This window comes from Lipotes vexillifer, unplaced genomic scaffold (assembly GCF_000442215.2).
Source record: "Lipotes vexillifer unplaced genomic scaffold, Lipotes_vexillifer_v1.1 scaffold779, whole genome shotgun sequence".
NCBI classification, from domain to species: domain Eukaryota; kingdom Metazoa; phylum Chordata; class Mammalia; order Artiodactyla; family Lipotidae; genus Lipotes; species Lipotes vexillifer.
The window spans coordinates 1,825,998-1,852,429 of NW_006788448.1; the positions used below are offsets into that span (position 1 = coordinate 1,825,998).

Below are 26,432 nucleotides of genomic sequence, written 5' to 3' on the forward strand. Positions count from 1 at the left end.
GAACTCAGTGAAGATATTTATATAGTATGTTTAATGTCATTTGACCTTTCTGAGTGATAAATAGTTTGTTCTTTAGCATATGGCTCAGAATACTTCAGTGGCTTCTCATTACTTATAGCAGAAACCCAAACTCCTTAGTATAGTATATAGTAAAGCTCATGATTCCAGCTATAACATTTCTTGTTAGATTTGCTTACGTAGAGCATAAAACCCCCAAATAGCAGTTGCTTTAATGACAAAAGTTCACTTCTTTCTCTTGTAAAATATACCTTGAATTGGTATCCCAGGGGTTCAAGGATGACTCCACACATCATCAGGCATCCAAGCTCCAGTCTTTCCATCCCGCTTCTTAAAATTTCCTTATAGCTACATTTAAAGAAAGTTAAAATGGCAAAATTAATTTAGTAATGTATTTTACTTAACTCAGTATATCAAAATATTATCATTTCAACATAATATAAAAGTTATTGAGATACTTTACTTTCTTTTTTCTTTTCCACGTGAAGTCTTTGAAACCTGGTATGAATTTTACACTTAAAGCTAACGTTAATTCAGACTAGTAGTATCTTGTACAGATGGGTTGTGGCTACCATTTGGACAGTGCAGGTCTAAAGAGGGAGCATGTGCATATCAGTTAATTGATTGTATCAAAGTATCTCTTTACTTTAGATGGCATATTTAATGCAAATAACATACAGTTGACCCTTGAACAACAGGGGGTTGGGGCCCCAGCCCTCCACACAGTTGAAAATCCCAGTATAACTTACAGTCAGCCCTCCCTATATACAGGTCCTCCGATTCTGCATCCGCGTATAAGCAGACCCGCATCAGACCCATGTTGTGCAAGGGTCAGCTGTATTCTTACTTCCTCCTTGGTGTGATAATTCATCATAGAGTGATCACATTAGTATCTCTTTATTCATGATGTAATTTAGCTTCCTTTTGCCAGTTCCTTATTGTTGTATGTGTTTCTAAAGTCTTTTTTGCTTTTTTTGTCAGTTCCTTAACCTTTGCAGAACATAATCAGATGATGTTACTGTCCCATTTAAACCCTTCAGTGGCTTCCCAGTGCACATCCAAACTCTTCACCATGGCCTTCAGTACCTTACATGGTGTGCTCCCTGTCACACATCTCCTGCCTCATCTGATGCTACTCTTCCTTTTGTCCACCAATATCCAGCTACACTAGCCTTCTTGTTTCTCCAGTAGAAACCATTCCTTGCACAGCCATTTCCTCTATCTGGAATTCTTTTTCTTCAGGATTTTACTTGCGATGTCATTCTTTTTGGTTTGTGTCTTTATCTAAATCATCCTGGACAGGTCTTCCCAGGTCACTCAATCTCAAGTAACCTCCCATCACTATCTCATCACCTTATTTTATTCTCTACAGAACATTTCTGGCTGTTTGAAATTTTCTTTTTCAAAATTTGCTTGTTCATCTATTTTCCCACTAGAATGTATAGTACCTTATCAAAAAAAATGAAACGTAAAGATAACAGTTATTGTTTATCCTCTAGATTTGGATCATGCATTGAAATGCCTTCAGCGTGAAGATCCTAGTTTGAAAGTGAAGCTAGATCCTGACTCTGGACAAGTATGCATATTATTATTTAATCCCCAGAATCTTTCAATAAAAACATTTGTGTGTGTGAGAGAGAGTGTTTAAATCCATATATCCAAAACGTTGATTGGTCTATGCCCCTGAAAGAAAAAGCCTTTTTTGGTTCTCTCATAAATTTCTGATTATATTTTGACTGTCAAGCTAAATTCTCCTAATTCCTCAGTATGATTATACCTTGCTTATATAAACTACTTTCCAATATTTCTACCTTCCAGAAGACAGCCTTTTGTGAAATTCTGAAATAAGGTCCAACCCCAAGACAAAACCTTGAGCCTCTTATGCTAAAACTTATAGAAGCAGCTTTCTAAAGGGAGGATGCATAGGTATACTTTTTTTTTTTTTTTTTTCGGTCCGCGGGCCTCTCACCACTGCAGCCTCTCCCGCTGCGGAGCACAGGCTCCGGACGCGCAGGCCCAGCAGCCATGGCTCATGGGCCGAGCCACTCCGCGGCACGCGGGATCCTCCCGGACTGGGGCATGAACCCACATCCCCCGCATCGGCAGGCTGACTCCCAACCACTGCGCCACCAGGGAAGCCCTAGGTATACTTTTAATGATGATAACACACCTAAAATGGGTGAGAAATGATAGATTACAGCCTAACAATGTGGGAGGAAATAGAGACCTAAAGTAGGTACAGGACTGTGCTGTATATTATATAATACAGTAGAAGAACACATAGTCATTCTGCATCTTCTTTTTAGGGAGGCAGGGTAGAGTTTATATAAAATTCTAGAAAAATTTCCTTAAAAAATTATAAATTTGCCTTTAAAAAGGATAAACTGATTTAGTTAATCTGAAAAATGTGGAGTACTTTATTTTCCGAAATGCCAGCTAAATGAGGTAGCAATTTAGTTTAATTGATTCTGAAGGCTACAGCAGCAATTAAAACAGAAACTTTTTGTTTAAAAAATGCCAGTACATATTTTTTTTTAAATAGCAAATAACATTCAAGTGTGCAAAGTAAAGAATTAAGTCTCCCTTTCAGTCTCTCTATCCTTTTCTACATAGGTAATCACTGTGAAAACTTGGTGAATAGCCTTTCACACTTTTCCAAACATCCATTTTTCTGCTGTGCAATGTTATAAAACACAGTATTTATGTTTCCAAATATATATGTACAGATATATAAGAAGTCATTCTATTTGTATTTTTCTACAACTGGCTTTTTTCCAAATAATTACTTCTTTAACTTTATATTAAAGTATAGCCCTCATACACCAAATAGATTTTTGTTGTTGTTCCTTACAATTATAGTTTTATTATAGTGAGAGGAAACAAATCAGAACCAGCCAAAGGAAGAGACACCTAGGGCAAAGTCTGAGAGGGTTCTAAACGCAAGGCTTTTCTTCATCCTCCTGGCATAGAGTATCGTCAGTCAGGGAAGCTCACCCAGGCCTTCCATGCCCAGAGTTTTCATTAGGGCATAATCACATACTGTCTATGTGGTTGACATTTAATCTCTAGTGCCTCCTGTAGGTTTGGGCTACTATCTTTACTCTCTAGGTTGTAAATGGGTACAGCTATTCCAAAGCCGCATCATAAATCACATTGTTAAGACTATCTGGTGGACAAAGGCCCCAGACAAGCAAAGACACTTCTATCAGGCAGCATCTTGGCCTAGAGATAACTTCCCAGTAGCTGAAGGCAAGGGCCAGATCTCTCTTTAGGGTAAAGTTAATGCCTCACTACACAGATGGTATATGAATAAAATGGGGCAAATGTGGATTCCTTGCACTATATTCTCTCATACACAAAGACCTTCTTCAGGAATAACCATTGTTGCTTTCTAAAAACAAAAACATGTTTTGATTGGTTTTGATGCAAATTTGACTGTTCTAACAAGGACCCAAAATAACATTGGTTCAAAGAAGATAAAAGTCAGTTTCTCTGTCACGTAAAGTTCCAAGCTACTTTGGAAGTTTCAACTGCCCACAAAACTGTAAGGTGCCCAGGATGGTTGGAAATAGCCATGTGGTTGGCAGTGTCTGGGGGAGGGATTATTCCCCCCATTCACAAGATGTTGCCCTCATTCACATTTCAAGACGGTTGTCTATATCTTCATTAAGAGAAGGGCTTTATTTACCCTTAAAGACATAACCCAGAAGTTACCAACATCATTTATGCTTATATTTCACTGGCCAGAACTTACCTTTGTGGTTGGGAAGTGTAGTTCTAGTTAGATACCACTTACCCAGCTGATAGTTCAGCTATCAAAGAATAAGAGATTGGCCTAGTGATTCACTTTTAATTGATTATTTCAATCAGAAAAGTTAAAAGCAGTGTTTTGATGTAGGAGCCAAAAAAAATTACGGAAGAAATTCATTTTGTAAGAATTGAAAAATAAAATATATTGATATACCTTTATTAGTATTTTGTGATAAACTTAATTTTTTCCTTGATCTTTGTTTTCTTCCTCTTTTAACCAGACTATCCTTTGTGGCATGGGGGAGTTACATATTGAGATAATTCATGACCGAATCAAGAGGGAATATGGACTGGAAACCTATCTAGGGCCCCTCCAGGTGGCATACCGAGAGACCATCCTAAATTCAGTTCGTGCCACAGGTAAAAAATACAACATTTCGAATTCACAGCATTTAGAATTTGCTGGTTCTGTTGCTCTCTTTTTTTCCAGGACCTGTTTTCTGAATCTCTTAGTTTAGTTGCATAAGGCAGGGTTCATAGTCACTGGTGTCTTCCATCAGTGGGGACAGGTTTTATGTGTCTGTTTTCTTGTTTTTTAGTATTTGTTTGTTTTAGACACAGCTCTATTTCATTACAACTCATTTATTACATATATTGGCTGAGCCACTCATCAAGCAGGTGTGCAGTGGGATCAGCCATTGAAGTAGACAGCTCATCCCAGTCCTCACTACCAGAAGGAGTATAACAATTTGAAGTTGGTGTGTCAGTTTTACTCCATAAAGTGAGTGGAAATGTTGGGTGGGGAAGGTAGAATTAGATGAGGGTAGTCAAACTTCCAGTTATAAAATAAGTACTAGTGATATGATATATGACATGATAAAGATGATTAATACTGCTGTATGTTATTAATGGAAGTTAAGACAGTAAATCCTAAGAGTTCTCATCATAAAGAAAAAATTTTTTTTCTCTTTCCTTAGTGTTGTGTCTAGATGAGATGATGGATGTTCACTAAACTTTCTGTGGTAATCGTTTCATGATCTGTGTAACTTAAATCATGTTGTATACCTTAAACTCCTGCAGTGCTGTATGTCAATTATATCTCAATAAAATAAGACATAAAGTTTTAAAATTTAAAAAGAAAAAAACCAGAGTGGAAAATAATTTCCACTATTTAATAAGTATGGTAATCCTGTGCTGATGGTATTCTTAAGAAAGTGTACTTTTTATATTTCTGTCCCAAAATGTAAGAATTCATGATTTTTCTGCATATGATAATTTCAGTTTGGTTCCCTTAAACAAAAGAACATGATAATCATTCCTGTCCCCCCCGCCAAGGAGAAAACATGGGCAGGTTTGTGAAAAAATATAGAAAAGATATGTTTAGGATAACTAGGAACTTTTAAGCAACTCAGCGATTTGTAAAAAGGCCAGGTGGTTATTTTTCACTGAAACTTGAAAAATTAAACAAGCAGGACATAGGGGCAAATGACATGATGATTTCTCTTTCTGGACTTTATATCTGGAAAAGCCAAAAATTCTGGGAAAATATAAATAACATCTTTTTTTTTTTTTTTTTTTTTTGTGGTACGTGGGCCTATCACTGTTGTGGCCTCTCCCGTCGCGGAGCACAGGCTCCGGACACGCAGGCTCAGCGGCCCAGCCGCTCCGCGGCATGTGGGATCTTCCCGGACCGGAGCACGAACCCATGTCCCCTGCATCAGCAGGCAGACTCTCAACCACTGCGCCACCAGGGAAGCCCTAAATAACATCTTTTAAATTAATGTCTGAGATGGTTAGAATGTAATGGAAATTTCTAGAGGCCAAAAAGGAAACTGGAGCAGGAATCTTGGAAAATAAGCCAGCACCTAAGCCACTAGCTATCTTGGAGAAATCTGTGGTAATGTCTAACCTAGAACTTGAGGGCCACATCCTCATGGAAGTAATGAGGAAAATCTCCATAAAAGAAGAGGACAAGGAAACTTGTCTGACTGACGGTGGGGCAAAGGGGCAAAATTTCTGAGAATTTGTAACTGTAGGCTTCTGATAGCATTTTCAGCCTAAATTCATAGAACCAGTGTGACCTGAAAAACTCCAAACAGAGAAGAATTTAGTGTAAAGTGCTTATGGATTGGTAATATACCAAGGAACCTGGAGAAAACAAATGTAGAGCCTCTTTAGATAAATGTATCCTCAATCCAGGCCTCAAAGAAAATCCCACAAAGGAATATGAACTCACAATTTAAAAAATTTTTTTAATAAATTCACCCATCTATTTATTTATTTATTAGCTCTGTTGGGTCTTCCTTGCTGTGCGTGGGCTTTCTCTAGTTGCAGCGAGTGGGGGCTACTCTTGGTTGCGGTGCGCAGGCTTCTCATTGCTGTGGCTTCTCTTTGTTGCGGAGCATGGGCTCTAGGTGCATGAGCTTCAGTAGTTGTGGCTTGAGGGCTCAGTAGTTGTGGCACACGGGCTTAGTTGCTCCGCGGCATGTGGGATCTTCCCTGACCAGGGCTTGAACCCATGTCCCCTGCATTGGCAAGCAGATTCTTACCCTCACTGCCACCTGGGAAGCCTCCCCGCCAAAAAAAAAAAATTATTTATTTATTTATTTATTTATTTATTTTTAATCATAAAACCTTGAGCAAAGGCACAAGGAGCAAAAAAGGCAGCAGAAACAATAAACATCACAGACAGACCAGCAAAGGCTTCCAATACTAGAATTATCGTATGCTGAGTATAAAATAAGTATTATTTTTGAAGAAATAAGAAAGGGGATAGAAAGTATTAGTAAGAAATAGGAGACTATCAAAAATAAGCAAGCAACAGAACATCATGTTATCTGAGAAAGAAAGGAAATGCTCAAAAAAATAATGGGGATGTGTCATAAGGACACACGAACCAACCCGAAGAGGCTCCGCTGGCTAAATCTGGGTTAATTTGAACTCCAAAGTAATTACAAACAATAATCATAGACCACTGAGAAAAAGTTGGAACTCATGAGTCCATACGGATGATAGATGAGACTCTTCTTCCTTATACTGAAGTGCCAAATGCTGACTGTTAGATGTTGAGGAGGAGGGCTGGAATAAGAGATCGTCATCTTGTAATATGGTGAATGCTTAATATTGAGTACATTGTTAAGCAGCATATTTGCATGGTCTTCAAGTGTCTCGCTGTAGATTGCTTATTAGTTACAAGGTGAAAACTAGTAACCAGATGCTGCAGCAATCAGACCACATCCTGACTGGACAGTCAGATCGCTAATGATCACGTCAGTGATCAGGAGCAGATTACATTTGTGTACATCTAGAAAATTATCAAAATGTACAGACATTAAAGAAGACCTAAGTTAAATGGGAAACCGTACTATTCATAGAAAAGAAGACTAAATATCATGAACATACCAGTTCTACCCAAAGAACTGTATCAGACATTAATACTTATTATAAAGCCATAGTCATTATGACACAAATCAAGCTAAGAATAGACAAATATACCAGTGGAACAAACCAGAAAGCCTAGAAACAGACTCATATCTATGTGGAAATTGGATTTACATCAGTGATATTGCAGCTCAGTGAGAAAGGCTGGACTGATATTCAATAAAGGGGCCTGGGATAATTATTCATATGGAAAAAGATTTAGATTCCTACCTCATACTGTATACAAAAGTCAATTCCAGGTGAATTTAAAAGCCTGAATATGAAAGAAGAGTTGGAAATCTCCCTCTGAGCACAAAAGAATAAAGAGAATAAATGCTAATATATGCAAAAAAGAAAAAAAAGAAAGAAAACCCCAAAACTTTATGAAAGGGAAACCTTCGAATTTTTGGAAGACAATATAGAATTGTTTTACTAACCAGATAAGGTTGAGACTATGAACTAAAAGATTACTAAAGTTGATATTATTGAAATTAAGAATTTATTCAAATACACTATAAAGAAAACAAAAAGACAAGCCAAAAGCTGAGAGAAGATATTTGCCTCATATAAAACTGACAGATTAGTATCCAGAATATATATAAAGAACTTCAAAAGATCATTAAAAACATGACAACCAACCAAGTAGAAAAGTGAGCAAAAAAGATTGAACAGACATTTCACAAAAGAGGATATCCCAAAGGCCCGTGAACATAAAAGATTCTCGGTCTCAGTAATGATTAGGATCATGCAAGTTAAAAGGACAAGATGGCATTTTATACCAACAAAATTGGCAAGAATGCAAATCTGACAATGCCAAGTGTTGGTGAGATGTTTTATGGAAAGTTTTACAGAAACTTCTGGTGGGAGTGTAAATTATATAACCACTATGAAAACAGTTTGGCAACTTTCTTATGAAGTTGACTATGTGCAGACATTACTACTCAGCAGTTCCACTAGTAGGTATATGCCCTAGAGAAAATCTTAACACATGTACATTGAGAGACAGATACAAGAACCTTCATAATAACATTGTAATAAAACTTTAGGTGAAAAAAATCCAAATATTTGTGGACATAGTGGATAAATTGTACTCTGTTCATATAACAGAATACTACATAACAGTGAAAAAGAATGGACTACATCACCAGGTGTCAGCCCAGATGACCCACAAATGTGAAGCAGAAAAAAGCAAGTTGCTCAATACATGCAGTATAATAACATATTCAAAACAAAGCAGAAGTAAACTATATTGTTTAGGGATACCTGCATCTGTGATACAACTCTAAAGAAAATCATATGAATGTTTAAATACAACATCATGATAGTGGTTGTTTCTTCAGAAGGCTTCTAGGTTACTGGTAATGTTCTGTTTCTTTAGTAGTATTAGGTTTCATGAATGTTCATTTTGGTTTTAGGTTATGAATGTTCATTTTGGTTTTAGGTAATGCATGTATTTTTAAGTATAAAATATTTCATAATATAAAGTTAGTTTTATATTTCATAATATAAAAGGAATTATGAAGAGGAATTATAGAGCATAATTAGTTTTGAATTTGGGCCATGAGTCACTGTGTTCCATGGTCACTCACATAAATACAGCATAGTTTTGTCTTAGTAAAATCTTGGAGATTGGTGATGTTGCCGAAAGCTCAACTTCTCTGTATACTGGGGCCAAATCAAATCTCAGAGACAGTTTTGGGTGAAGTAGAAAAGGATAGCCTTATTACTTTGCCAGGCAAAGGGGGACACAGCAGGCTCCTGCCTCGAAAAACTATGTGTCCCAACCTGGGAGGATTTGATGAGGGTTTTATAACAGTGGTTCAAAGGTGGGGTCTCTGACAACATCAGGGTGTACACAGGGCGTTCACTCCCTTCATCTTATCTCAGGTGGTCTCCTAATCTTGAGGAGCTTCTCTGGTCCCTTTAATCTTGCCTCAGGTGGTTTCTTGGCTGCTTCCTCCCTTGATTAGCAACTGTTCGAATCTGCCCTTTGGAACTCAGGGAAGGTCATGGAGGCTGGAGTCTTGCCTTCAAGAAATGGGGGACAAAAGGGCCTCCATGCCTCGGAGCCCCACAAGGTCCCACTCGGTTTCACTGACAGCTATTGGTTGTTAGCTAATGACGGAGTCTATTTTCATTTTTACAAATAGATCACTAGTTTTGGGGGAAGAATCATAAACATTAAATGTTGGGCTGGCCAAAAAGTTCATTCGGGGAACTTCCCTGGTGGTGCAAGTGGATAAGACTCTGTACTCCCAATGCAGGGGACCCAGGTTTGATCCCTGGTCAGGGAGCTAGATCCCACGTGCATGCCACAACTAAGAGTTTGCATGCCACAACTAAGGAGCCGGTGAGCCGCAGCTAAGGAGATTGCCTGCGACAACTAAGACCCAGTGCAACCAAATAAATATTAAAAAAAAAAAAAAAAGTTCGTTGGCTTTTTCTGTACCAGCTTATGGAAAAACCCAAACGAATTTTTTGGCCAAACCCAATACATAAAATATTGCTGGAAGAGTGTATGAAATTTAAGTTTGTTGGTTGGCAGGGTGAAGCCTTTTAATTTTCATTAGATAACCGTTTGTACTCTGTTTTAAATAAAAATTTTGTATTTAGAAGAATATCAGTCACATAAGAAATGTTTAAAAGTGTAATCTGCATAACAAAATTTGTGCGATCACCTGCCTCAACACACCCAAACACTGAAGTAATTTTTGGTTTTTTTTAAAAATTTTTTGGCTGTGCTAGGTCTTCATTGCTGCACGCGGGCTTTCTCTAGTTGTGGCGAGCAGGGGCTACTCTTCGTTGTGGTGCACAGGCTTCTCATTGCAGTGGCTTCTCTTGTTGTGGAACACGGGCTCTAGGCATGCAGGCTTCAGTAGTTGCAGCACGTGGGCTCAGTAGTTGAGGCACATGGGCCCTAGAATGCAAGGGCTTCAGTAGTTGTGGAGCATGGGCTCAGTAGTTATGGCTCACGGGCTCTAGAGCACAGGCTCAGTAGTTGTGGCACACAGGCTTAGTGCTCCATGGCATGTGGGATCTTCCCAGACTATGAATCGAACCCGTGTCCCCTGTGTTGGCAGGTGGATTCTTTTTTTTTTTTTAACATCTTTATTGGAGTATAATTGCTTTACAATGGCATGTTAGTTTCTGCTTTAAAACAAAGTGAATCAGCTATATATATACATATATCCCCATATCTTCTCCCTCTTGCATCTCCCTCCCACTCTCCCTATCCCACCCCTCTAGGTGGTCACAAAGCACTGAGCTAATCTCCCTGTGCTATGCGGCTGCTTCCTACTAGCTATCTGTTTTACATTTGGTAGTGCATATATGTCAGTGCTACTGGCTCCCTTTGTCCCACCTTACCCTTCCCCCTTCCCGTGTCCTCAAGTCCATTCTCTATATCTGCGTCTTTATTCCTCTCCTGCCCCTAGGTTCTTCAGAACCATTTTATTTTTTTTAGATTCCATATATATGTGTTAGCATACAGTATTTGTTTTTCTCTTTCTGACTTCACTCTGTATGACTGTCTCTAGGTCCATCCACCTCACTACAAATAACTCAATTTCGTTTCTTTTTATGGCTGAGTAATATTCCATTGTATATATGTGGGCAGGCGGATTTTTAACCACTGCACCACCAGGGAAGTCCTAAAGCAATATTAATAGGTGATTCAGAGCAGGCTTTTTTTTTTTTTTTTTTTTTTTTTTCCTGACTTGACTTTTTGTCTGGATTTGTTTGCCCTTGATTGGAGTCATGGCTAAGGACAGATTACCAGGGAAAACATATGCTAGAAGTGTGGCATGTGGGATCCTCCTGGACCGGGACACGAACCCATGTCTCCTGCATCGGCAGGCAGACTCTCAACCACTGTGCCACCAGGGAAGCCCCAGAGCAGGTTTTTAATGTTGGTAAACACAGAAGCAGATGCTTTCTTTTTTTTTTTTAATTAATTTATTTTTTGCTGCATCTGGTCTTAGTTGCGGCACGCCGGGATATTTTGTTGTGGCATGCGGGCTCCAGAGTGCGTGGGCTCTGTAGTTGCAGCACATGGGCTTGGGTTTAGTTGCCCCAACGCATGTGGGATCTTAGTTCCCTGACCAAGGATCGAACACGCATCCCCTGCATTGGAAGGTGGATTCTTAACCACTGGACAACCAGGAAAGTCCCAGCAGATTCTTTCTTGGTAGAACTGTTTACTCTGATATTTTTATGCTGTATTTAGTGTCATTGTCGATATTTTCTTCCGCTTTACCTTCCATGAGACCTTGAACTTGCCGATTGTAATTTTGCCAGTTGTGGTACCTTGACATCTTTCTGGAACAAATCTCTGAGGTGCTATATTCGATTTGTTTACAGATACCTTAGATAGAACTTTAGGAGACAGACGGCATCTTGTGACTGTAGAACTGGAAGCAAAATCACTGGAAACATCATCTCTTCTGCCAGTCATTGAGTATGCAGCAAGTGTTGCCGAAGACCTTCCTCAGGCCTCACGAGAGGCCATTGAAAATGGCCTTCACAATGCGTGCCTCCAAGGTAAGGTACCAGTCAGAGTACGCATTAGTATCACACTCAACGATTTAATCCCTCCTAATATTAGAAATTGCTTCATTCTTCTCTTCTAACTTTGATGGTGTTTCCTCCCTATCTCTTCCCATCACACATGTCATACCTTTATAGTTGTCCCACAGCCTTGGATATTGTTTTTTTTTTTTTTTCAGTCTTTTGTTCACTTTGCTTTTTAGTTTTGGAGGTTTCTACTGATATATTTTCTAACTCAGACTATTTCCTCAGCTGTGTCCCATCTAAGATCATCAGTGGGCTTCTTCCTTTCTGTTAGTGTTTTTCATCTGAAGCATTTCTTTTTCGTTCTCTTAGGACTTCTGTCTCTCTGCTGTCATGCCCATCTGTTCTTGCATGCCCTTTACCTATTTAAGCCCTTAGCATATTAGTCATAGTTGTTTATATTCTCAGTCTGACCATTCAATGTCCCTGCCACATCTGGTTCTGATGCTTGCTCTCTGTATTCAGATTCACATTGTGCTTCTTGCCTTTCAATATGCCTTATAAGTTTTTCCTTTTTTCTTTTATTTTTTTATATAGCAGGTTCTTATTAGTTATCTATTTTATACATATTAGTGCATATATGTCAATCCCAATCTCCCAATTCATCCCATAATTTTTTCTTGATAGCCAGAAGTGATGTACTGGGTAAGGGACTGCTATAAACTGGCCTTTAGTAATGTGGTGGTGAGGTAAAGGGGAGGGGAAGCATCTGTAGTCCCAGGATTAGGTCTCAGTCTTCTAGTCAACCTGTGCCTTTGGACTCGGAGCTGCACAAGTGTTTCTCAGTTTTTTTCACACCCCTTAGGTGGGACAGAATGGCTAGAGTAGACTGGAATTGGGTACTTCCCTCAAGTCAGTTAGTCTCTGATAATATCCTTGCAGGTTTTGCTCTAATTAACTAGTTTCCCCTGAGGGCAGGCCTTGTTAAGAATAGAGTGCCTTGGAGTATTTCAGAATGGATTCTGTCAATCCCATCTCCCAATTCATCCCATAATTTTTTCTTGATAGCCAGAAGTGATGTACTGGGTAAGGGACTGCTATAAACTGGCCTTTAGTAATGTGGTGGTGAGGTAAAGGGGAGGGGAAGCATCTGTAGTCCCAGGATTAGGTCTCAGTCTTCTAGTCAACCTGTGCCTTTGGACTCGGAGCTGCACAAGTGTTTCTCAGTTTTTTTCACACCCCTTAGGTGGGACAGAATGGCTAGAGTAGACTGGAATTGGGTACTTCCCTCAAGTCAGTTAGTCTCTGATAATATCCTTGCAGGTTTTGCTCTAATTAACTAGTTTCCCCTGAGGGCAGGCCTTGTTAAGAATAGAGTGCCTTGGAGTATTTCAGAATGGATTCTTTTCCCCTCCCCCTAAATCTCTGATATTTACTGTGAGAACCTGCTTGAACTCACAAAATTATGCCCCTCTCCATCCCCAAGACTGGGCCCCCCTGGAGTTTTTAACTCTGACTTGGCCACACTGAGCCTCAAGCAGTTCATCAATTACAGTTCAGGTGTGACTGCCTGCACTCACCTGTCTCTCCAGTCTTGGGGACAGAGCTTTGCCCTTCAAAGCTCCTTTGCATGCAGAACTGGAAACTAGTAGTTCTCTGCCTATCTCTTTAAACATTTCATTTACCCCTCACTGTATACTGAGTCCTAATAAAATCTTTTCCCCCTTACCTAGGACCATTGCTTGGATCCCCAATTCAAGATGTAGCAATTACTTTACATTCATTGGTAATTCATCCCGGTACCTCCACAGCTATGATTTCTGCCTGTGTCTCAAGATGCCTACAAAAGGTATAGAAGTGCCCTAATCCTTTTTGCTTTAAGGTGACTCTGGACAGTAGTGAACCACTAGTCCACAGACAGCTGTGCTCGCAGTGCCTGACCTTGTGTCTTTGTATCCTGAGCCTTATAGTCAAGAGTTTTTACCATGGAGAATCATTGATTTCTCAATCATCAGGGTTTTATTCAAAAGAGGATCTAAGAAATTACTGTTTGACACAGATAGTTATTAAATATCCTGATTTTGGAAAAGAGGCAAGTTTTTTTAAGTGGTGTCTCTGCTTTCCCCATCCCAGATACACAGCCATAAGAGGAAAGCTTGGTAGATTTGAGTAAAAGACATATCTGGGGTCAGCTTGGCCCGAAATGGATTATAATCTAAAGGACATTGAAGGTCTAATATTGGTTCCAATGTTGGAGTTCATGTTTGTTCTAATAAGATTAATCAAGGATCATTGAAATCAGATAAGTCCTGTTGAATAACAGATCAAATAAGCATTATTCCTTCTCAGAGCATAAAGCAGTCTGGCCTTCTGTGTTTACCTTGAGTGTCTTGCCCCAGTAATCTACCAGAGCTGGATTAACCTCCAGGGCCTTAGTGTGCTGAATGCTGATTCCATGCATTCTTCTCAGTATGGGAATACTATAGTTTTGTTGGTGACTGATTTTGCATTAAAACGCTTGCCTTTATAATCATTTTCTAATGTTTTGGACTGTAGTTGAGACCTGATTTTCTAGTCTTATTTGAATCCATAATTATAAAGTTAAATACCCTAAGCCCCTGACTTCAAATTCATACTTCTTAAAAAGTTTTTGAAAACAAAAAAGTTTTTGATTAAAAAGAAAAAACACTACACTTTCAAAAATAAAATTGTTTATTGTTTGCCTAAGCATATAGTTAGAAATATTACCTGTAAAGTGGTCATGATTAAATTGAGAACATTTACCTTCCAGTAATTCTTAGTTTTTCCTGACATTGGTTTTAGTTTTGAAATAAAGGTAACCTGAAAGATGATACGTTTCTAAATTAACCCCAAGCCCCAGTATATGGGCCAGTCCTTCAAAATCTAATATGCCTTGGTTAGCCTTTTTATTAAGATCATAGTAGGGAACAAGAATTAACTTTATGGAGCTTACACTTAATCTTTTAATTCGTTACTTTAAATACTACTAATGGAAATACTGTGGCCCTTGTTAAACTTCATCTAGCGGGGAAGCTCCTTCTCTCTGTTATGAGAAGTTAATGACGCTTCATATATTTATCGAGCCACTGGTGGTGTGCTTATAGTGCACTGGGCACTGAGAGGGCCACAAATAGGATGCATACATTTTTCTTGACCTAAAGGAGCTTATGATTTAGAAGGGAAATAAATAGCCAAATAGCCAGAATATTAGATAGAATGGACTGAGATCCATGAAAGCTGAGACGTGGGGAATTGGGGCAGGGTTCTTGGAAAGAAGTTTATGTTGCCGAAACTCAGCCTCTTCACTGGTGCCGAACAGAAACGCGGAGACAGGGTTTTGGGTGAAGCAGAAGAGTAGCTTTTATTGCTTTGCCAGGCAACGGGGGCCACAGAGGGCTAACGCCCTCAAGACTGTGTGATCCACCCTGGAGGGGTTATGAGGAGTTTTTTAGTGTCCAAGGAGCAGGGTGTGATCAGCTCGTGGACAGTTCTGGGATTGGTTGGCATCAAGGTGAAGTTTCAAGCATCATCAGTCAGCCTTCTGGTTTCAACCAGTCTAGGGTCTATGTGCTTGTGGTCAGCAGTTTTCCTCTGGCAGGGGTCTGCTTCCTGTACAAACAACTTAGGAATGTGTGTCAGGCCTTTATACCTTTCAGGGAACTGAGAGTTCGGTGATTCTGCCATGTGGCAGCATTATAGTCTAAATTGTTACCAGTTCCCTAGCCCAACAGCTGTTCTTTGTTTCTGCACCTTCACATTTCCCAATCATTAACTCTTGAGTCAGCATTTTATTTCAAAACACAACAGGGGCTTGTACGTGCTTTCATTCATTGTTGAGCTGTGATGTTTTGGAAGATTTGGGCACAGTGGGCAGCATTCCAGACAAGGGGAGATTAAAGAAGGCAGGGCCAGGCTTTAGAGAAACCTTTAAAAACTACATCTAGAAGTTTGAGATTTGTTTTGAGAACAGTGGTGAATAATTTAAAGTTTTTGAAGAGAGCAGTATAACCATTAGAGTACAGAAGGGACTGGAGTAGGGAAAAGAGTCTAGGGCAGGGAATGGACTAGGTCTGAACCAGGATACCAGCAACAGGAGTGGAAATCTTACAGCTTACTTGTGGAAAAAGGGAAATCAAAGGTGCATGTCCTGGTGAACTGAAGAGAACAGAAAGAGGAAAAAGCAGACAGGAGTGTTTGGAAAAGAAAATGATGAGTTCCGTTTGGGGCATATTGGGTTGTTATAAGATATTTAGACACTATCCCAGAGCAGACCAGTGGAGTACAAGGCTGGAGCACTCAGAGACCGTGGCTTGGATAAAGTTCAGAATTTTTGAGGAAGCTACGAGGAAGCTGTTCTTGATGCTCTGTAACTAGGCAGTGTTGCCAAGGAAAAGGCTGTGAAAAGAAAAGAGGACTAAGGACAGACCCACAAGCACAGTACTTCCAGTTACATAGAACTCAGTCCTTTCCTTAGTTGTAGCATTTTTTCTCTTTAATTTTTAACCTTTTCCCACTCCGTTATGTTGTTCTAAAAGACATTGTGTGAAGTGGCACAAAGCTCTTGGTAAGAATTGCAAAAATACAGAGGATATATTTAGTTGTTTGCTGTTGACTGTCATTATTTTTTAGTAATGTTTTCATTCAAGGACTATTACTTTTTCTATAGTTGAGTTGTTTTGGTTGATAGTGATTTTAAAGGCTTAATCTGCTGTGAAGAACTGAGATTATGTTTTTACTATATATGTGTGCTATGTTTTTTGATAAAGAGAATATACTGCTGGCCAATTTTCATGATCGTGAAAGTAGGGGGTGGGGGTGGGGGGAGGGAGGAGGTGGTGAGGTATCAGGGACAGAAGAGCATTACTGGACAATATAGGCGAAGATACTGCCTGGTCCTAAGTGAGTGGTGGCAGGTGAGCAGAGAGAGGTGAGGGGTACATTCCAGAGCCCTAGCTCTTTTATCTGGTTTCTGCTGCTAAGTCTAAGTTTATTACAACTGAGTAAGTTGTAATAAAGACCAAACAGAGGCTTAGAATTTATAGGAAATTGTTATTTTTTTAACTCTGGCAGGCTGGAGAAGTAAGTTAGCTTTTAAAATCAAACCCATCAGTAGTTATGGTGCTCGCAAACGCCCTCCAAAGTCCGTTTACCAATTGGCCTGATGTAATGCTCTAAAGACAGCATCTGACTAGGACCTCAGTAAGTCTTTATACCTCTGCTTTCGTCCACTTCCTATTTGCCCTATGCTGTTTTAGCTTTTTAGTTTCCATGCTCTTTCTTGGCCTTTGTTATCTGTTCAGAATTTTAGATTTCAGTCTGTTTCACATAGAGAATGTGTTTCTACTAACTTACTGTGTTTTTAGCTCTCCTTTATTTCCCTCCTGCTTGCCCTGACTTATAGCATGGACTATAACTATAGGTATCAAAAACAAAAGAAGAGGTTTAAATATGAAGAAATAAGTCTTTGAAGGGGGAAAACCATTTTGTTTCCCTCTGTCTCTGGGCACATGTTCACAGGTACTCTACATAATGAGACTTTGCCAAGCATTCCCTTGCAACACACCGTACAAGAGGTGTCAGACATGCTACTGTCATCTGTGATGCATGTACAAGCAAATATTGAAATTTTGGACTTCTTATAGAGTGTTAAAGCAGGCTTATGTCTTTTTGCTAGAGGCTCTAGGCTAAGAGTATGAACAGTATTTATGAGTCTTCCCTTCATAACAGAAATTTGATCTGCAGTTTAAGGAAGAGGAGTTATATTCTTTCATTTCTTTAGGCTCTGAAGAAAGCTGATAAGCAAATTTTGGAGCCCCTGATGAATCTTGAGGTTACAGTGACTAGAGATTACCTCAGTCCTGTCCTAGCAGATCTAGCACAAAGAAGAGGGAACATTCAGGAAATCCAGACTCGTCAGGATAACAAAGTTGTTATTGGATTTGTTCCCTTAGCAGAAATTATGGTAGGTACTTTGTGACTAAATGTACATACTTTACGTAAATTGCTGGAGAAATCCAGGGGATTATGGCAGCATGGGGTGGGGGGTGTCCCTTTCCATGCTTCTACAGAGGTTGAGGTGTGCTGTACCAAAATGTGTCACCAGCCTAAATGACCATTTTTCCATCCCAAGCACTTATCTTACTTCTGTTGCCGGCTTTGAGGCAAGCTTCCTTCTCCCCACCAGCCTCTCCTGCTAGGACAGGCACCTGAGTGCCAGCAGAGTCTTTTTTTACCATTTGGGACCAAGGAATACTTCTGAAGCATACCCACACTACTGGTTTTGTCATCCACAATACTTACCAAATTTTTCCTGATAATGGTCAAAGGTTCTGCAGGAAGAGACTTGAGGCTTAACTTTGCAGAAATAACTGACTTAAAATTATTTTAATTAGGGTTATTCAACTGTGCTTCGAACGTTAACATCAGGCTCAGCTACCTTTGCCTTAGAGCTGTCTAATTATCAAGCCATGAATCCTCAAGACCAAAGTACACTGCTGAGCCAGAGAAGTGGCTTGTCCTGAGTCCTTGGAGAGAAACTCAGGAGTACCTACCTACTTCATTTTCCGTAAGAACGACTGAAAAGGTAGAACTTGAAACAGACAGTGGCACTTGGTGCTGCCCATTCTATTTTACAGAATGAGAAACGTGCTTTGATGTTGAAGGTTAATGTACCTGAATTGTATTGTGTATCTAGGAAGTTTTTACTGTCGGTAGTCAAGATTCAGTCTTTTGGAATATACTGAGTGATAGGTATCACGAGGTTTTGGGTTGGCTGATTTTAAGCTGTGCTCACAGGAACTATGTATAACGTATAATAAGATGGAGGTTCAACCAATAAAAAGATTTAATCAATAGAAAGATTTTATTCAAAAACATGATTTTTAAAATCAAGCTGATCGTGGTACAGATGATTGTGGGCATTTCCCCCTATTTTTTCGTTTCAGCTCATTTTTACATTCTGTCCTCGTGGTCACAATATCCAGTAAAGACAGGTTCTGCAGCTATTCCTCGTCTGTACGACAGGTAAAGTACAAACAAAAGATGTTTTAGATTGATATAACTCATCTCCATCTTAAGGAACTTATTAATAAATCAGAATCACTAAACCATACCACTAATTATTGAAAAAAGATTCATAATGGAGTTCTAAGTTACAGCAAAATTTAATATATCTATATAACAGTCCAAGCATATCTTCTCCTTATAGGTACTGGAAATAGTTCCCAATTCCTCCTAATTAAATCACAGCCTCTTAGGTGACATACAGTTTTGAAAAATAAATCTGTCTTACCTGAGCATTCTGCAGCGGTGAACTGTTAGTCTCCTGTAGGCATCCTCTAGGCCTCTGACGTCTTTGTGACTCCAGAGTCTCTCACCAACAGCACTTGCCCGAGGCCTAAAATTTAAACCACATGTGACCCAATGTACTTTTCTATTTTCTTAAATAAGCAAACCACATGCTTGGGGAAGTTCCTAGTGGTTTCCTACTTGGGTACAGAAGGAAAACTCAGGCACCTTAATTCAAATGTTATCACTTAAATTCCATACCATAATCTTGGAGTAAGGTTAGTTGCATCCACATACTCTCCCCATAGACAAGCTTCTCCACCAATGACAAGCTTTTTCTGTTCCTGAGAACCTAGATTAAAATCATTGATGTAAGTTAGGTAGTTGCAACTTGAGGCCTATATACAGAGGCAATGCTGATTTCTATTGTTATCTTAGGGCAACATTTCTCTCCTGTTAAGCAGGACCTTGGGAGATGTTCATGGCTGTGGCACAAAAGTGGCCAACTTTATTGCCATGGCTGACCCCATGGTTCACATAGTATTTGTTAGCTTATGTTAACTAATGTGGCAGTCTGGTAGTAAAGATACCGTTTTATTAAAGAGACTAGCTATAGTAATTATGACTTTTTGATTCTCAGAAAATGCTTTTTAGAGATTTTTAGAGAAACAGTTATGTCAATAATAGACCTACAGTTTTGAAACACTTTTAAACAGCAGGGCTTCCCTGGTGGCGCAGTGGTAGAGAATCTGCCTGCCAATGCAGGGGATACGGGTTCGAGCCCTGGTCTGGGAAGATCCCACATGCCACGGAGCAACTAGGCCCCGTTAGCCACTATTACTGAGCCTGCGCATCTGGAGCCCATGCTCCGCAACGAGAGGCCGCGATAGTGAGGCCCGCGCACCCCAATGAAGAGTGGCCCCTGCTTGCCACAATTAGAGAGCCCTCGCACAGAAACGAAAACCCAACACAGCAAAAAATAAATTAAAAAAAAAAAAAGGAAGCAACAGACAAGAAAGGGAGTGGAAATAAATGTTCACGTTTAAAAAAAAAAAAAATAGCAGAATACTTTTCCTCAAAGGAAATTTTATATTAAAGTCTGGTGTACAAAAATGGACAAAGTAGAACTGTTCTTAATGAAGGGGGTTTGAGAGTCTGGAGCCCCACCACTCAGACATGCCCACCCCCAAGGATGCCTCCTCCTCAGAACCCTGGAAGCCACTGAACAGGACGGGATCCCTGCTTAGGTGTCTTGCATTGGAGAGGCAGCTCAGAGTAGGAGATACAAGGTTAATGCAGTCAGGCATCTTTAAATGCATAGTAATAACAAGTCTTATCAGTGAAAATGGAGAGAAAAATCTAAGGGAATCTACTTTTGAAGTTCTTTCATTTAGGGAAGAATGTGGTTTCTTTCACAGTTAAAATGATATTGTAGTTGGTCTGTTTAAGTACACACAAACAAAATCAAGGGTCAGACATAAAAGGGAGGAAGATGCTACCTAGGTAAGGATTCCCTGGAGAGAGGGTAGGGAAAAAACCTAACAAATCAAGTAATGATGGTTGCTTCACTTACCCTCAAAACTAAGAGGGTCCACGGCATAGTATTTTTTCCAGTCTTGTCCATAACTGATCCAGTCTAAGTACCAAGGAGCAGAAAGGATCACAGGGAAGCCAGCTTCTGTAACTTTACTTTGTTCCCGAGTATAGTCCTCCACTTTCCACACTTGAATTACTGTGCCTGGCATGAGCTATTAAAGTCACAAATCACAATATATATTATTAGGTCTCGCAACTACAGTAGATGAAATTAAAAGTCCAAGGCATTGTAGCTAAGAAAGATCCTTGAAAAAAGCAGCATTTCCTTTTTTCCCTTTCTCCTTAGAATTGCTATTTGTTGTAGGGACTTAGAAGTTTCATCAACCTTAAGGTTGGATATTTAACCTTTGTCTACATATGGTACCATATAGGTGTAATGAATTAAAGGTTTTCATCCCATTTCTACCACACTATTGTACTTACTTTGGAACTCTGAGGATGCCACCAACCCTTCTGCAAAGATCATACTAGTAGCTGGACTTGCAAATTCTCAGTTGCCCCCAAAGGAAAATAAAGAATTCTGAGTATGTCAGAGAGAAATGCCATTTAAAATAAAAAGTGTACATTGACAATTTTACTTAAAACTCTCTTAACAGCAGTAAAGACTTATGTTTGTTCTGCCCTTCTGAAAAAAGGAACAGTCTTCAGAGTACTTCAATTTGTGATTAAAAATGAGATGGCGGGGGAGGAGGGGAGATGGGGGAGACGAGGAGGTGGCGGCACTGAAGAGTGAAGTAAATGGAAGAAATCAGATCAATACCATTATCACTGGTCTCAGTGTTACAGCTCAAATGGAAAGGTAAACTCATTTCCCCAGCATTACAGGGAAGCTTCATTAGGGTTCCTTCCATCCAAGGAAGTATTAAAGTATGAAGTCTCTCATATTATCAAAACCAAATGCAGTCTTAATACTTCTCACCTTGCTTGCATCATCAAAAACTTCTTGCCAGACTATGGAGCTCTTGTTTATGGCTGAAATCATGTCCAAAACCCTACCATTGAAAAAATTAGTTATTTCAGATCACAAGCTTACCAATATGTGTAAAGAATGCACATTTTTATCCCAAGAACTCCCAACACTGAGAGGTGCCTCTCAGTATAGCACAGCTTTACAGCAGAACTAGCTAAAGCTGGGTGGCGACCCATGTGGTTCCTTCTTTCTAGCACGTGGTTCAGAACCTGACACAGCAGAGGGGTTCAACAGTCAATTGCAGAATGAATGAGCTAAGCATACCCCAAAGAAAGGAAGATGGGACAACTCCTAGGGAAGTGTATAGATAGCAGTCTTTGTAATTTCATGGGTATCTTAGAATAAAAGAAACTAGAAACTAGCCTGTGACATCACCTAAATAACTTTCCAACAGTGTTGACAATCAATTCACAAATATTTCCTGATGTTCAGACAATGGCAGGTGCTCTGCAGGATAAAAAAAAAAGACTGTATCACACAAAAAGCTGAACGGGAAAAGGCTAGAATCTGGGCTTGCTCAATGCAGGAGTTGGCAAGCTATAGCCTGCAGCCTATTTTTGTATGGCTCTTGAGCTGAGAATCATTTTTACACTTGTAAAGCATTGTTTAAAAAATAAGAGTATGCAAAATAAAAAGTATGCAACCATATGTGCCCCACGAAATCTCTCATATTTATTGTCTGGCCCTTCAGAGAACAAGTTTACTGCTCCCTAGCATAGAGCAGCACTGTCTACTAGAACTTGATGCAGTGATGGAAATGTTCTATATATGCACTTTCCAGTATGGTAGCCACTAGCCTCCTCTAGCTTTTGAACACCTGAAATGTGGCTAATGTGACTGAGGAACTGAATTTTTAATTTTCTTCAATTCTAATTTAAATACAAACAGCCACATGTGGCTGTGGCTACCACACGAGACAGCACAGATATAAAGTAAAAGAAATGCTCCGGCGTTGACAAAAGGGACTGAATTCCAGGGGATGGATGGTGATGAAGACTTCGCAGGGCAGCCAGGGCTCTGAGCTGAGTTCTTAGAATAGATGACTGTTATCCTGTGTTTCAACAGTTACTGCAAAAGGATCAGAGTCACCATGTTATTGCTTTAAAGAAAATAGTGGCTATTGCTCCCTCCTTTATGATTTTTCATCTATACTTTGTGTAACAAAGAATATAACATCTATACTTGGGCAAGGAGTGGAGAGAAAATGAAAAATAAAGTAGTACTAAATAACAGCTTAAGCTTTTACAAAAGGCATTGATGAAATAAAAACAGAAGTAGGCTTTAAAGTAACTTACGCTTGCATATAGAAAGATTCTAGTTTCTTAAAATTTCTGCCAAAGCCTTTGTCCCTCATGAAATCCTGGATTTCTGGATTGGATGCCCTTAAACAAAAAGTGATCAAAATTTCATTAAAAGTTCAATATGCCCAATCTTTTTTTTTTTTTTTTTTTTTTTTGGCCGCATGGCACATGAAATCTTAGCTCCCCGACCAGGGATTGAACCCACGCCCCTTTCACTGGAAGCGCAGAGTGTTAACCCCTGGACTGCCAGGGAAGTCCCTGCCCAATCTTTTTAAAGCAGCATATATCCCTAACATCTTATACACATGTAAAACTATTAAATTTTGTAGAGTAAAATAAACCTAAAAACTTAATGTAAGTTATCTTAGCTTTCCACTGCAAATAATTTTTTTCTAGAAGCTGATTTTCTATAAAAATGGTTTTCCCTAACCTCCCACCTCTCTCCTCCATCTGAGGCTATTTGCAAAGAGGACTTTTACTTGAAAAATCTCTCCCACTTAATCATTACCCTCTTTCACTAAAGCTAGTCTTGTTCACTCTTTAGTCTTTTTTTAAAATTCCCATTTCCTTCTACATCTTAATTCTCCTTCCTAAAAGCTTTTACTTTGTCGTACCACCCATATGGACATTCTACAGAAATCCACCATCTCACGAGTTGTGTTGCCAAGTTAAAACCGTACAGAGATGTTACCCAAAATCTTCCCTTTTCATGTGGAGACCTCTACACAAGTTTTTAGAAATAGGGGGGTTTTAACAAATTTTCATACCAACAATCAAAATCTACTTCATCTCCTCCCAAATGAATGAATTCATCCGGAAACACGGTACTAATTTCTTTGAAAAATTTAGACAGGAAGCTGTAAGTTGTATTCCAAATAGGGTTTATAGGTCCAAAAGCCCCAGATGGCTCTTTTCCATTATAACATGGAGTCAGGAGGTCTTTCTGGCCTGGAAGGAACATAGAGAATCTTTTCTAAAGAAGTATTTCAGTCACAAAGACACGGCTTTGCACATGATTATATTAGTTTATTTTTGAAGCCAAAAGAGTTTATACAGAAAAAGATAAATGTGTTTACTAAGAGTTGTTATGATAATTTCTTCCAAATAAGAATTGTTTCCTGAATACCATCCCTGTACACCTCTTTTGTTTCCCTTTCCATCAGCCTCTGAGATTTTACCCATTTCAAATATTATCTCAAATATTAATGACTCCCAAATCTAAACCTTGCCCCAATCCTTTTGTCTCGAGCTTCAAACCATATTTCAAAGTCCCTGCTGGACACAATTAGATATCCTAGCTTCACTTCAAATATAATCTAACAAAAACCAAATGGTCTTCCCCAAGCTCCTTCTGCAGCTTCTCCTGATTTTCACATTCTGGCAAGTGAGACACCATCCTCCTAAGTTTCCTGTCCCTCTCCCCCTGGAGTCAGTCAGTTACCCAAGTTCTACGGCTTGTATTTCCAGAATGTCTCTCAGTTCTGTATATTATTTTCCACCCCTGCTATCACCATTCTGGTCTAGGACCTTCCATCTCCTCCCCCTTCCAATCTGTCACTTTCACATAGGATTCCCTGGAGTGTGGCTCCCATCATGTCACTCTTCTACTCTGTAACTTTCACTGGCTTCCATGTGTCTTGGTGAATCCCACATTCCTCACCCAAGGCCCTCTACACTACTTTTTCAGACTCATTTCCCACTGTACTCCATGTCTATTCTAATAATACTTAATGCACAATTTTAAATGCTAGGTGTGGTGCTATGTGCTTTACATTCATTCTGTAATCTTCAAAAAACAAAAAACTACATGATAGCTACATGCTAATACTCCCATTTTAGACATGGGAAAACTGAGGATGAGATGTTCTGACTTGCCCAAGGTCACTCAGTTTATAAACGCCAGAAGCAGGATTCAAATCCAGGCAATCTAGCCCCAGAGCCAGTTCTTAGGCACCCGACAGTACAACTACTCTCTGCTGCACTGTACTCCAGCTAAATTGCCTTTCCTGTTATTCCCTCTACCAGAAACATGAATATATTCTCTGATCTCTCAAAAGCATTTTAAGTGTTACTTCATTCATGTAATGTTTAATTCACTTATGAATTCTACTTATTATAATCATTTCTTGTTTTCCTTTATCCCTTGTGTTTATACTTTAGGCAATGCCTAGATAGTGACTTGCTCACAATAGACACATAATAGTTACTGAATTACAACTATCAATAGTTTGCACAACCTTTGTGCAAATCACAAGAACAAAATGAGCAAACACCAAGTCATGAGATGCAGGACCTCAAATGTTCATTATCTGCAACTCATAAAACACGCTCCTTACCTTCTCCCCAAGACTGCGTATGTCCAGGGCTATCAAATTCTGGCACGATCCGAATCCCTCGTAATCGGGCATATTCAATCACCATACGGACATCGTTTGGAGTATAAACATGAGACGAAGAATAGCTTCCCTAGAGGGGAATATTGCTTAAAATTAAAATGTATGAACTGTTTACAGCTCTGTTTGTACTTCAGTATCTGCTGGCAGATTATTCAATTATTACAAAGTATAAAATAGCCTTATGTGATGTTGGATGACTCATTTAAATTATTTGTTTACTGTATCTTATCAATAAGCTCTCAGCACACTTTGGGTTAATTCCAGATTTACTGATAGGACTGTCTATCTCTACCAGCACCCTCGTTTCAGCAATGTCTACCGTCAGGCTGTTTCAACCTCATGTAACTGTATGACAAAACAGAAATGTTTGACTCTGAAGTGAAAATTCTGAATACACTGCCCTTGTCAGTTTTAGAATCAAAATTCACACATTATTACAAAGCATAGCTGTTGTCTTTCAAAGTAACTTTACTGTCAGCTTTAAAAATTCCCTGAGATGCTCTGATAAGTGACCTGTTTTTTGTTTTTTTGTTTTTAAAGATTATCCTTGGTCCTACTATAGGTCCTTGAAAACTTAGAACTCAATATTGGTGGTAACTAAAGATAAAGGTCCATTAAAGGTGTTACCATGGCACATTTCTCAAGGTATAAATATATAAATATAAATAAATGCTCAACTTCTAAAAAGTAGTCTTGCCCTACCCCCATCCTCAACATCAAATTTGTATTGAATCAAGACTAGATCTAACTACCAGTTTACAGGAGACAGAAGAACATATTGACACTGGGAATGCAACCAGCAAAACCCAGACTGTGGGAAACTATAGGACAAACTGAGCTTAGTTTCCTCAATGAAGATAATAAATTATAAGAAAAAAAAAAGATGGGCAGGGATGGGCAGCTATATATAAAAGAGAACAGACAGGGCTTCCCTGGTGGCGCAGTGGTTGAGAGTCCACCTGCCGATGCAGGGGACGCGGGTTCATACCCCGGTCCGGAAGGATCCCACATGCCGCAGAGCGGCTAAGCCCATGAGCCGTGGCCGCTGAGCCTGTGCTCCGCAACGGGAGAGGCCACGGCAGTGTGAGGCCCGCGTACCGCAAAAAAAAAAAAAAAAAAAAAAAAAAAAAAAAAAAAGGAGAAAAAACCTTCAAAAAATCATAT

The 26,432-nt window shown here is 39.4% G+C and overlaps 2 protein-coding genes across 2 annotated transcripts in view; one reads left to right on the forward strand and one right to left on the reverse strand.

The window, feature by feature from the left end:
* The window catches only part of GFM2 (GTP dependent ribosome recycling factor mitochondrial 2), a 40,564-nt gene extending 22,325 nt beyond the window's left edge, over positions 1-18,239 (forward strand). Inside the window, exons 15-20 of the mRNA XM_007461611.1 lie at positions 1,518-1,594; positions 4,050-4,188; positions 11,548-11,727; positions 13,431-13,546; positions 17,498-17,680; positions 18,111-18,239. Coding sequence (XP_007461673.1) covers positions 1,518-1,594; positions 4,050-4,188; positions 11,548-11,727; positions 13,431-13,546; positions 17,498-17,680; positions 18,111-18,239 — 824 coding nt within the window. The remainder of the gene's footprint in view (positions 1-1,517; positions 1,595-4,049; positions 4,189-11,547; positions 11,728-13,430; positions 13,547-17,497; positions 17,681-18,110) is intronic.
* Positions 18,240-18,533: 294 nt separating this feature from the next.
* The window catches only part of HEXB (hexosaminidase subunit beta), a 37,586-nt gene continuing 29,687 nt past the window's right edge, over positions 18,534-26,432 (reverse strand). The window contains exons 7-14 of the mRNA XM_007461610.1: positions 25,209-25,338; positions 23,640-23,820; positions 22,867-22,953; positions 21,521-21,593; positions 20,579-20,753; positions 19,267-19,357; positions 19,010-19,114; positions 18,534-18,730 (exon numbers count right to left, since the gene is read on the reverse strand). Of these exons, the coding sequence (XP_007461672.1) occupies positions 18,670-18,730; positions 19,010-19,114; positions 19,267-19,357; positions 20,579-20,753; positions 21,521-21,593; positions 22,867-22,953; positions 23,640-23,820; positions 25,209-25,338 (903 nt within the window). The 3' untranslated portion in view covers positions 18,534-18,669. The remainder of the gene's footprint in view (positions 18,731-19,009; positions 19,115-19,266; positions 19,358-20,578; positions 20,754-21,520; positions 21,594-22,866; positions 22,954-23,639; positions 23,821-25,208; positions 25,339-26,432) is intronic.